Source organism: Tachypleus tridentatus, chromosome 2, assembly GCF_004210375.1.
Source record: "Tachypleus tridentatus isolate NWPU-2018 chromosome 2, ASM421037v1, whole genome shotgun sequence".
Taxonomy (NCBI): Eukaryota; Metazoa; Arthropoda; class Merostomata; order Xiphosura; family Limulidae; genus Tachypleus; species Tachypleus tridentatus.
This window is the reverse complement of record NC_134826.1, coordinates 122875199-122888650: the sequence shown is the minus strand read 5'-3', so window position 1 is coordinate 122888650 and position 13452 is coordinate 122875199. Positions and strand designations below refer to the sequence as shown.

The window sequence follows — 13452 nt, the reverse complement described above, 5'->3', positions numbered from 1 at the left end:
ATGGTTGTAAAAACGGTTCGGCATCGGACAAAAGCTTCTTTTGTTTCCATGCAAGGAGAAGGAACCGGAAAGGTAGCAACAGTGGGTGCGGATGGTCAATAGGAAGAACTGGACACCTCCACACCATGCAAAGCTTTGTCAAGATCACTTTGAACGTTCATGTTTTGTGTCGGATCCCACTGTTTTGGATTCCGTGGGTTTCAAGCCAGGCAGGTTGAGACTGAAAAAAACATCGGCAGTAGACAGGATCGTCCCCACCATCTTTCCTCGTGTAGAGCTGAGGACTGATCTCAGCCTGCAGCGTACAGGTTCCACCCCTCTGAAGCCATCCCTTGCCATCACGAAAAGAACAAACTTAAAGGTATGTGTGCGGTATAAAGCGATAAACAGTAACTAGTATAATATAATAATTTAAAAAGTACAAGTTTTTGAAGAATGTAACTAGACATACACATTTCACATTCATGAGCGTGTTTTGCATTTGTGACACTTGAAAGTAAGTGAAACCTTGATTTCCTGGTCTAGACAGTGGACAAATCTATCCCAAATAGAGTATATTCCAAGTTTAAAAACTGGTAGATCATTCTGTAAATGCTTTGTACCATTTTTAAATATGGAAAATTTTGAAGAATTCCATTTTTCAAATTTAACATTTCAAGATAAACTGAAATAAGACTATGTCTTGAACATGTTAAAGTAATCAAGTACATGTTATGTATTTAAAAAAAAATGTAGACTTGTAAAAAATCAAATATAAATCCCATAACATATTTCCATAACTCATCATAATAAAATTAATCATTATATAGTACTTTGACATTGTCATATTAAATGTAAATCTCATAAACTTCTTAAAACATGTTGTTTTAATATATAATCTTACATCTTCAGCTTTTAGAGGAAAGTGCTGCTGATGTTTCTCCGTATGCACTGGCCATGTTTATTTACATTCAGTACGTTGGCGTTGGCAGTTCGTTTGGTAACTATTACGTCACAGTACTTTTCCTAGCGGCAAACGTAAAAACTAAAATGTTTGGATTGCCGCTCGGAAAGGGCTCTTTCTGCACCATGTTCTGTTTCATTTATTAGCACATATTTTTTATAAAAAATGTGAACCTGCAAAATTAATCAGTATGAGTTGTTCTTTAGACTGAAAAGTTTTCTTTTTCTGTAAAATTCACCTTTAATTAAGTAACAGTTTTAAAAATCATTAGCTACTATTTTCGCTAATAAAAGATAACAATCTGTAATTTTTTAAACCTGATCTTATTTTAAATAAGCATAATTAACTACAATGAATATTGTCTCAAAATGGCAGAATTTATTGTATCATAAAAGAAGTATCATAATTATTTCTTGTCACACAAGTATAACTGATGTTTAGATATAAGTACATCCCTTATTTGCATTATGTACTATTGCTACCCTGTATAGGTATGTATTTAAAAAAAAACACAACAACTTTAAGTTTTGATTAAATATACTTCCGCTTACAGATAATTTAATTACACTTATGTTTTCTAAACTTTTATGTCTGTATGTTTTAGTAAGAATGCCACAAAATGAAAAACACTAATAAAAACAGTTTTTTTTATTAGATATCTTGTTGTTATTTGTTAGTTTACCCCCCCCCCCCACCAGTGGCACAGCGGTAAGTCTGTGGACTTATAACGCTAGAAACAGAATTTCAATAATACCCGTGGTGAACAGAGCATAGACTAAATCACTGACTAGCTTTATGCTTAATTGAATAAATTGAATATAAACAACTTTTTTTTGGTTTACCGAGTTAAAAAGTGTTTGTTTTTTTGCATTGTTAAAAGCATTCAGGTCACCTAAATAATTTCACTTACTTCTCGTACGGTTAGGCGGAAATTGCTAACGTCTATATTAATCTAGCTGTCAACTTAATTTTACTGTTGCTAAAATAATATGCTGTGGTGTCGTGATTTATATTTCTATACCCATGTATTATAAGTATTAATTCATCACTTATTTAGATGTCAAATAAAAATTTATTAATAATGAATATTAAATATCTCAATATTAACGTATACTGGTAAGTTTATTTTATTAAAGTGTCTTTTATAATAGCTAATAGGAGGTTATTTTTGTTTGTTTTAGCGAAAAAAATCTTACAGTGAGTTATATGTGTTACGTCCTCCGCGAGGATTGAACCCCAAATTAGTGGTACTTTATCTTATTCTTGTTATATAAAAACACTGTTGGATGTAGTTAAAATCTTGATTAATAATAATATAGAAACCATCCAAAATTATTTCAGGAATGTGAAAAAAAAATTAATGTACTGTATAAACCAAACTTACATAAACTGAATAATTTTATAACGTAAGTACGTTTTTTTTTTGCAAGCTTTAACTGCATTGTTTGAATTTTGTATATATTCTGCTTGTTTTCCGAAAAACTGCGTAGCGCCCCCTTACAGAATGTTTATATTCAGCAGCCGAAAACTTTTAGTTTTCCTCTGAAACGAAGTTCTTTGAGGTTACGAATGAAAATTTTCTCATCAATGACACTTTCTAAAATAATTACGTTTAACTTTATTTAAGAACATTGTCAGGCGTGTAGAAAATAAGATGAATTTAATAGAAAAATAATAGTTTTAATGTGCCCGTCTTGAGGTTGAAGGCATTTTTATGTTTTTTCACTACAAAATATATTGCGATGTCTTTTACGGTTATACATTGTACAATAATAATATATAACAAGTAAAGAAACAATCATAAAAAGTTTTATAAAGTTTTCCAATTACAATTCAAAATTCAGGTTGCTTTACAGCAAAGGTAAATTATTGTTATTATTTGTTGAAGCTACTCTACACCAGTCACTGTTGATGTGCGAAATACATTCTAATGAAATCCTGCTGAACGCGATTTTATTTATTTCTTTTCATCAGTAATGGTACATAAAGAACGGAACCTCGGTTCTAGACGCACGCTAATCTCTTGAATACGCTGGGCTCGAAAACGTAAATAAAAACAGTAAAATATGGTTTAATTTTTGAATTTCGCGCAAACCTACACGAGGGCTAACTGCGGCGGATAAACAGATAGCCGTCAACGCCCACCGTAAACTCTTGGGCTTCCCTTTTATCAACGAATAGTAAGAATAACCAACACATTAAAACGCTCCTATGGCTGAAATGGCGAGCTTGTTTTGTGGAACGTGAATTCGAATCCGTAATCCTCAGGTTGTGAATAAAACGTCCTAATCATCTAACTACGGTGGACGCAGTAAAATATATTTGTTTGTTTTTTAATTTCGTGCGAAGCTATGCAAGGGATATTTGCACTAGCAGTCCCAAATTTAACAGTGTAAGACTAGCGAGAAGGCAGGTAGTCATCACCACCCACCACCAACTCTTGAGCTACTCTTTTACCGACGAATAGTATAATTGACCGTCACATCATAGCGTCCTCACAGCCGAAAAGGCGAGCGTATTTGGAGTAACAGCGATTTGATCCCGCGACCCTCAGATTGTGAGTCGAGCGCTCTAACACTGGTCATGCCGGACCTCAGTAAAATATGACACCACCTACACCGTAGACTTTTGTACTTCTGTGGATATTTTTAATAGTCTTGAATAGTAAGAGAAACTTCTGTAGTTGTAAAGCTATCAAATACATTAATTATAAATAGGCGATTTTTTATATTAGCGTCGGAAAAAATAATGAGAAATTTATATAATTCAAACACATTGCAAAGAGACTCTATTGTTGTTAACATTAAAACTCATAATGAATGATTTATGTGGCCATAGCAAACGAACTCTTGGGAGATATTCCTTCTATCAGACAAGATACTGACGATAATGTCAAACTAGCAAGCAACTAAAAAAAATAAGTTATTTAAGAGCTAGAAGTTGTGTGCTAGACTCCACAACATCTCAACTCCAACAGCCTTTCGCTGTCTGCAGCCAGTTATAGGAAAGCACTCACCCTTAATATTTAGATACAGTCTTAACTAAAGTAGAAATAAATCATTCTAAATTTTTACAATGCAAAACTCATCTTATTACGAGATAATAAAAAAGGCAAAAATAGACCATCCTATATTTCTGCAAGATTCCCAACCTCCAATCTTTTATTTACTAATCACAAAATGATGTTAAACAAAACTCTTACCTAAATACTTCTTAATATCCCAACCTCCTCCCTTTCTCTTGAAACTACTTTGATTCGAACATAGAGGTCGTTAGTTACTTAAAGTCATCCATATCTTATAAGTTTGGTTTGAATTTCCCGCGAAGATACTCCAGGGCTATCTGCGCTAGCCGTTCCTAATTTAGCAGTGTAAGACTAGGAGGAAGGTAGCTAGTCATCACCACCCACCACCAACACGTGGGCTACTCTTTTACCAACGAATAGTGGGAACGGCCTTCACGTTATAACGCCCCTACAGCTGAAAGGGCGAGCATATTTGGTGTAACGGAGATTCGAACCCGCGACCCTCGACTAACGAATCAAGTGCCTTAACCACCTGGCCATGACACAGGTTTGTAAGTAACTAACATTAAACTATATAGGTGTTTTGTTCGGTATAACAGGACAAAAAGACTAAATTCGTGTATCTGGGTTTGTTTCAGCGCACTCAGTTTATAGTTGAACAAATGTTCAATAAAATGTGAGAAGGATGTGAGCATAAGATAAAAGGCTGACTGAAATAAAAATGTTTTTATTATTATCTATGGAACAAAATAAATTTATTTTTTCTAACTTTATTGCCAAACTTCCTTCCCTCTAGTTTAAGAGTTGTAAACTTGGGGCGGCTTGTACACCTCGCGCTTGCATAGTTTCGTGCAAAACTTCTTAACAACTACAAATTTATTATGCAAGATGTTGAGAAAAACGTACATTAGCAGATAGATGACGTGTATTACAACTTCTTAAGATATATTTTACCAATATATATTTTATAGCCATAGAATAAACATAAACCTTTCACAGATGCTTGAATTTCAGAATTTTCAGTGATTTTAAGTATATCTAAGAAAGTCTAAAAAAAAACAAAACACTTTTATGCTAGATTCTAGACAAATATTTTGAGTTTTTATTTTACTTGTAATTGTACTTATTCAAACAAATTCTTTACACTTATTTTAAGGCAGTAAATTGAGAAACATATTGTTGAAATATAAACGTCTTCCACGTCTTATTTACAAAATACAGAAATATTAAACGAAAAATCTTATAAAAAACACGTTTATTTTCTACTTTAGTAAATAATGATAATATTAGTTTGCCCAAAAGTACAAATTAATACGACAAAAACACTATTGTGTCCTTCGATACCCACTTTAAACCAAAATCAGAACTTTTCAGTTCGTTTACGGATTAATAAAAACTGATTTGTTTGCTACAATCTAAGTCAAGAATTGCAAAGCATTCAGTAACTTTCCTCCAATAAATAGAAAATTATTATTTCTTTAATTTCTACTTTACAAATTGCGAGTTGAAATTTCCTAATATAGCGTAATAAAGTACATTAAACTACATCTAAAGGCCATAACAGACAATGCAGTGTGTGGCTGTGAAATGTAACGCTATTACATAGCACAAGATAGCCTTAGCTATTTAGCTTTTACAGAGTAATTCTAAAGTGGAACTATGTTAAATCACGACTTTAAATCATTATGTATAAAGAGCTATAGTGTTGGAGTCCCATTAGGCCTATACCATTTCTCCACAGCCTCACTCAGTCTATGTGTATATATACTTATACGGTACTGATTAAAAACAACGCAGGAGTACAGCATTCATTCGCAATGACTTTGAAAATATGAAATCTTTAAGAAAAATGCACGCCAAAAGTTAGGGAATCGAAAGAGTCGTCATCGCGAGGAAAGCATTGAGTCAATAAATTCGCTTGTGATTAATGTAATAGACGGCGTTTATCGCTTTCATAAATAACAGGCTTCATCCTCGCTACAAGAGGCTGATACTATGAAAATTCTTCTCTGCATAGAAAAGGGAAGATAACATAATTAGAGCACAATAATATTATAACGGATGAGACAGGGGGTAATTTTCAACACAGCTTTTCCATTAGCTTCGGTTCTTAAGAGACAGGAAACGATAAGCAATGCAAACTAGCAGCATTACCGGTTGGCAATTTAAAACTATGCTGTGTTCGTGAGCATGTATGAGTCTGCTTCCTTTTAACCATCAGTAGATAGTTCTTGTTAGAGCACGAAATGTTGCTGAAGGAAAGAAAAAGGGAAAAAGAAATGGGATGAGCCAAGAGGTTGCATCGACCTTAATATATATATATATATATTCTCTATGGAAAACTTTGCAAGCACTAAGAAAGAGATATTATATCACTACATTATCAAAAACAAAACATGCATTCACTTATGTTTACTTTAGGATTCTATAGATTAATGTGATATACGGTAAATTTACTAACAATATGCACAACGTATACTTTAGTTAGATGTGTAGTGGGATCATCCTTAAAACCAGAAATAATTTGTCTCAATTTTATGTAGTTTATATAACCATTTTTTATAAATATATTAGAGGCACATATATTAGAAACTGGAGATAAGGTTACCTTTGATCTTTTTCTTCAAATACATGTAATATTTTGTTAAAAAAAAAAAGAAGTGACTTAGATTATTTTCTTACAATTTAAAATAGCATATATCACATGAAATTCTTGAGTTTTAATTTACTATTGCTTACTTTATTAAAACTAATTAAAGTCGTAAATTTATTTTACAATTTTGAAATCATATTGGTTTGGTTTGTTTTGTTTTTAATTTCGCGCAAAGCTACACGAGGGCTATCTGCGATAGCTGTCCCTCATTTAACAGTGTAAAACTAGAGAGAAGGCAGCTAATCATCATCACCTATCACCAACTTTTAGCTACTCTTTTACCAACGAATAGTGGAATTAACCGTCACATTATAACGCCTTCACGGCTGAAATGGCGAACATGTTTGGTGCGATGAGGATTCGAACTCGCGATCATCAGATTACGAGTCGAACGCCTTAACCAACCTGGCCATGCCGAGCCAAAATCATATTAAGTCATGTTAATTTGGAACAGAAAATTCATGCATTTAAAATTATGAATATCGGTTGGCATGAGCCATTTTCTATTAACGAGGTATCGTAATTATAGTTTTCAATTTCAGATTTTGTTGGCTTATTTGCTGAATTTTGCACAGACTTACGCAAGAAATATCTGTGCTAGCCTTCCCTAATTTTTAAGTGATAGACTAGAGAGTAGGTAGTTAGTCAAAAACACCTATCGCCAACTTTAGGGTAGCTCTAGTTAGGTTAAAAAGTGGTATTTGGTCGTCACTCTGATAATGCAACCACAGTCCTATGGTGCGGGGCACGATATTTTGAGGAAACGAGGTAGTAACGGGAAGCGAACCAAGGAAGACACGGTACTGAAGTTGTTGGCTCACATCACTTCTAATGTTTGATAAAATTAGGTAATTTCAAGTCCAAAATTACATGCATTGTCGTCTTTATAAGTAAAAATATGAAAAAATTTAATTAGCTGCACTTATTACCACGTTGATTTTTGTTTTGCTCTAAGTAGGTAGTTTGCTTTGATCAGAAGTTAAAATTAATCCATGCTCTATCCTGAAGTTTAAATTTTTGGTATACAGCAAACTATTTATATCTTAATATTCTAAAGTTCACTGGGCTCAAGTAAATTTTAAACTACAAATCATGCTGGTTGTGATGCACAATTCTGTGTATTTTAAAATGACAGTTAATTTATTCTAAAACCCGAAAAACATATATACATATATAAAGATAAATTGTTTGTGTTGGAACAAAGCTACACAAATGATTATCTGGGCTGTGTCCTCCACAGCAAAATCGAACCCTGGATTTTAGATGTTTTGAAAGTAGTGTGATTTTCGTACCTTCTTCATACAACCACATTTTTATTCTAACTTTGTAGTTATTTAGAAAATAATATATTCACATCCGCTTCATCGGTTCTTATTTAAGATTTAAGCTGAAATTTGATTGTGACAATAATTATATTTTCTTTAGTCGTTCTAGATCCATTTTGTTTAGTACTCAAAACGTGATGATTAATTTCTAACAACAGAATCACAAGGTCCTAGTGAACACCGCTTAGCTGAAATGTCGACCACTTAATTTTTTTTAGCCGCGGCATAACGGCTCATAGAACGTTTCTGAGTTGTTTTTTTCTGCAAGTACAAATTCTTAGCTCATAGCTCTGTCATCTCTTGACCGATTTTAGATATAATTGCAGATTAAAGCTCAGAAGATCAAACCATTTTGATTGAAGTATTTTATCACACCCAATGTCTCATAGATTAATTTACTCTAATCCTGCCTAAAAGAATTTCAAGTATCGCGGCTATTGAAGATCCCCTCTTATCTTTATTAGCAGCCAGTTAAGCTGTTTCTTTGTACTTAAAAAAAAATCAAAATTTTAAAACCCATCTTATTTTACTCGTCTATTCTAATCTAGAAATTAAACATGAATCGGATATTTTGAATTTCATAAGTTTATAAAATGTAAGTAATGGTCTTAATTTTAGAATTTCTCTTGTGACTCAGTGTTGAGTTTCGAACTTTTATGTTAAAATTCAGGGATTTCTTCCTGAGAAGGATACAGCATCGATAATCATTTGCGTTTAGCTTTGAATGAAGACAAATTTAATTTCAAATATCAGTATTTTTGTTTGTTGTTTGAAATTAATTTTACTGAATAAGGAAGTTGAAATGTTAGTAAAGCTTGATTCTTATGTTTATTTTAAATCGAAGTCTAGTGGATCACATTTAGGCGTATCAAGTTATCTAGTAAAAACACTAGTCTAAGTTACAAAAATTATTTTCTGAAATACTTAGCAATTTACATATACAAAAAGATATAATAGTTTCAAATAACTTTACTATAAAGAAAATGTCAAGAAAATAAGATAACATTTTGTTAAAATACCTCTCCCATGTTTTTATGTAAGCAGATAATTATAGACAACAATCTTGGAGGTACCTTGATTGGCAGTTGGTTTTAACTAATATGTATGTATCAATATTTCTCTATTACATAAAGGTATGACCTGATCTGACTTTGCTATCAACTGTTAACGCTACAAAATTTTCCTGAAACGTTTTTTAAATTAAAATATTTTACAAAACACTGTTTCCAAGCTCTTTCCTTTTCCCTTCTGATTTCCCTACACACGAATCATTATTAACAGATTCTAGGGACGTACACTTTATTTTGTTTTCCAGCGACAACAGTAAATTAGTTACTTTCATTAATATTATTGGTTATTACGAGTAATTTTTGATATTAATAATATTATTACTAAGTTTTCATATTATAAAGATTTTTTGCACATTGGTAGCTTACTTTGGTCCTCCGCTGGTACAGCGGTAAGTTTAAGAATTACAACGCTAAAATCAGGGGTTCGATTATCCTCGGTGGACACAGTAGATAGCCCTATGTGGCTTTCTTAAAAGAAAAACCAAACCGGCTAACCTTGTGGATTTAGGACTAATCTAAATACAGTTAGCTGATTTAGCTAAGTATAACCTTTATCACAGTTTGTTAGTTTTTAATTGGACATAGGTCTAAACAAGTGGGGCAAACAGTGCTGGTTAGAATATTCAATATAGCTAACTTTATTTTTTATTTAATTTTGTATTTATTATTTTATTATATCGCTTATCCTGCAATTTTAGTTTAATTTGTGGATTTACAATAATCTAAGTTAAATATTGTTAAAAACGAAGATATCCAGTCGATTGAACAATTTATTCCAATCGGTATAAATAATACACGTAAACATCATATTTAAGTAACTATGCTTATTAGTGGTTAGTTGTGATCTATGTAAATAGTTTGCTTTGATCAGAAGTTAATACCAATCGTTTGATGTAACATATAGTGTGATAAAATTAACTTGCTATAATGGATTTTTCAAATACATTATTTATATACCCTAATATATGTGGCACTTTTCGATTTCCAGAGTGTGAGGTATAGTTAAAGATATACATTAATAAACATTCAATAGTGTCCAAAAACAATATTTTTCCGAGCAATGGTAGGCGGTGAAAACAGAGCAAAGACATAAGTAAAAAGAAAAACAAAACACGTAAGATTAAGATAGATTCAACGAATCAGTGTTTGAAACACTTTTTGAAGTTTGTTTATAAACAGAAATAAAAATCGAATACGTTCTGAACGCTTTCTTGTTTCACATTTTACGCGTAAAGCTACACAAAGATGTTGGTGTGCTGTCGACTTTCAGTACTGTAAGCATTCAGAGTTACCGCTGAGCCAGTGGGATGCGCTGCACAATGGATACAACTGTATAAACATCTTTAATTTTGAACCGATAGAGCAGAAGGCAGATCTTCAAGCAGAGCACCCGATTAGCGATTACTGGACGAGTCTTGAATATCTGGATTTCACCGTCACTCTCACAGAGTGCCCATAAAGACTTCAGATTGAGGATTGAGTTTTGGTAAGAATGGGATGCAAACCATGAATTCCCTGATTCACAGTCATAGGCATGTTAACTACTACGGCACTCCCGACCTTTATTATAAACAACTATTTCGCGAGGGACAGCGGTTAGCTTGCAGAATAACAATGCTAAAATCTGGGATCCGAATACCCGTGGTTGAAATAGTAGGAAGCTTTATGTGGCTTTATTCTAAAGTGAACAAAGACAGAAACTCTAAAAAAACTACTTAACAATTAAAACTTTAGACTGAGTTCAGAACAACTTACACACGAAACGTAATTGCGTTACGTAGGACTACAGAATAATTATTATAACGAATCAATCGTGATTACAACCAATTAATATATACACAAGATTTGTATACATATTGTTGTCACATTTCATTGCTTTTTGTAGTAAATGTTGATATTTTTTATTAATAAGAGAAGGCTAGACACAAATTTTACAAGGTACAAGCTCATTGATGTATTAGGATTGTTTATAAAATCCAGATCCCTCAAAATCTCAAAGATAAGCTCGAGTTTGAGGTTCGTTTCCCGCGACAAACACAGCTCAGATAAGTGAATGCAGCTTTGTACTGAAACAAACAAACAAAAACTTGACTGATATAACTTAGATTTATCCTATGATTGAATAACATCGCTTTGTTTATCTTAGTATGTATAATAACTTACTGATATAAATTTCGTTCGTGTATGATTGTACCTAAATTATAACCTGGAACTATGAATGTTTTGATAAGTGCACTGTTTTAAATAATTTTCGATATACATCAAGACCTAGCGGAACCAAAAACTTCTTTCAGAACTTCCTTGTAGGGTATAATTATACAATAATAACTTCCAATCAAATTCCTTGCTTTTTACTAAAAAAAACAGTCTTTTAAAAATACCAATGAATGTTATATACATAAAAAAAAAAAAAGATAAAGAGAGATAAATGAATATTAAAAGTTTAAACAAGCGGGTAAAGTAACAAACACTAAGAATGTATGGGAGTGGGAGTTTGTAGATTGTTTGTTTTTTAATTTCGCGCAAATCCACACGAAGGCTATCTGCGCTAGCCGTCCCTAATTTAGCAGTGTAAAACTAGAGGGAAGGCAGCTAGTCATCATCACCAACTCTTTCACCAACGAATAGTGGGATTGGCCGTAACATTATGACACCCCCACGGCTGAAAGGTCGAGCGTGTTTGGTGCGACAGGGATTCGAACCCGCGACCCTCGGACTACAATTCCATCGCCTTAACCCACCTGGGAGTTTTTAGATAACGTCCATTCTTTACTAAGTACGACATAAAACAATTAATATAAGTCCTTCGTTCGGAATTGTCGTCTGTTATGTTTTGGCACACCAGACAAAGCTAGTCTATTATGACATTCTGTAACAATCAAGTGCTTATTCTGACAGTTGAACAACTAATGTAAAATGTTGGTTTTTATTTAAGATTTTAATATTAAATATTTATGACCAATCACATTTTGTAAAAATATTAAGTAATTTAAATTTCAGAAATAGCGAATTTAAGAATAAGGAAAATCAAGGTCTGTGACGATATAGGTGTTTGTTTTTGCTTTTTTTCTCTGCTGTGTTTGTCTCTTTTATTTTTTCATTTGCTTCTTAGCACGGAAACAAGGAAAAGCCATTGATGAGTCCAATGTTTGTTTTGAAGCTATATATTTCGCGGTTTAACAGAACCGAGATAAGGTATCTTGTGTGTCACTTGACAACACCAACTGATACGGTTGTTAGATCCCTCAAATACCCACCCCTCTCCTTTCCACATGCTTACTCAGAAAAAGTTCTAAGTCGATACTACACAATATCATACAGAGAAATGTACTCGTATTTCTATTACACATATGAAAAATATTATCTATATATATATACATACATACACTAATTTAAATAATTATAAGGAAAGGCAACAGAAGTTTCATTTCAGTTGAACGATTAGTTTATTTTATCTATATATCAACACATACATTAGTTCAAAGTGTCTTTCTTTTTACATTGTCAGTACAATAGTCACAGCATGAGTTCTGTGTCTAATAAAAATAATATGTACATCACAGTACTCAAACATACATGCTCCTGAAACCAGCGCTCAAAACTTATTTGTTTAACTATACGCTTAAATATGTATGGTTTTTTATACAAAAGAGGTAGTTATAAAATCGAAGCTGGCTATCTTACATAAAGGGGAGCGGTGATTGCGTGTATAAAGTGTGATTACAAAAATATAGTTCCAAGGTGTTCCACCTAAGTAATAAGTTTACACACACAACAGCCACGTTCCAGTAGATGATGACCATCATTCATTCTGATGTGGATTGAATTTGTGAAACACAAAACACTATCTCGCTCCTTGTTTCTTATCCAGCCACTCCTGGTATGTAACGTATGCTTCATATCTCTATACATCAACGGTCATGATAAGAGCAAATTTCCACAGTGTTCGACCTTTTGTTGTTAACTAAAAAGTTCTTAGAAGCTTTTACGTTTGTTTTCTTTTTTCCCATTAATTTTGATTACTTGTCTCGCGAGGAGGCCTCTACCGTTCTGATCACTTCATTTCTTCCCGCTTAGCAATTTTTAAACACCTTAGTTCCAAAAAAATAAAACGGATTTGAGCATGAGCTGTAATAACTAATGAATTTTCTTCATTTTTCTCTAGCAAGTTTTCGTTAATTATATATATATATATATATATGATTTTTCTGTAACCACTCATTTTCTAAGCAATATGTATTTTTCTATTTCGTGCTGTAAATGGCTCTACAAACAAAACTGTAAAGAATTTATTGCTAGTAATATAGTTTTCCGATTTCGTAAGTAGGTGGCAGGTCCTTAGGGTTGTGAGAACTACGTAAATTGAGTATTGATGAAGAATGACTCTACTAAATAACAAAATATTCAATAATAGTGAAAATAATTAGGAAGAAATG

The 13452-nt window shown here is 32.7% G+C and overlaps 1 protein-coding gene across 1 annotated transcript; it reads left to right on the top strand.

Annotated features, from left to right (window-relative positions):
* Positions 1 to 34: 34 nt before the first annotated feature.
* On the top strand, positions 35 to 10475 carry LOC143245595 (uncharacterized). Its single transcript, XM_076491951.1, has 3 exons — positions 35 to 361; positions 892 to 979; positions 10378 to 10475. The coding sequence occupies exons 1-3, from the start codon at positions 92 to 94 to the stop codon at positions 10473 to 10475; spliced, it is 456 nt and encodes a 151-aa protein (XP_076348066.1). The 5' UTR covers positions 35 to 91.
* Positions 10476 to 13452: the final 2977 nt, after the last annotated feature.

Excerpts from the sequence above, each read along its gene's own strand:
- LOC143245595 (XM_076491951.1), top strand. The coding sequence starts at position 92 with ATGGTCAATAGGAAGAACTGGACACCTCCACACCATGCAAAGCTTTGT. Across the intron at positions 362-891 it reads CGAAAAGAACAAACTTAAAG|CTTTTAGAGGAAAGTGCTGC; the intron begins GTATGTGTGCGG and ends TTACATCTTCAG. Across the intron at positions 980-10,377 it reads TGGCGTTGGCAGTTCGTTTG|AGCAGAAGGCAGATCTTCAA; the intron begins GTAACTATTACG and ends TTGAACCGATAG.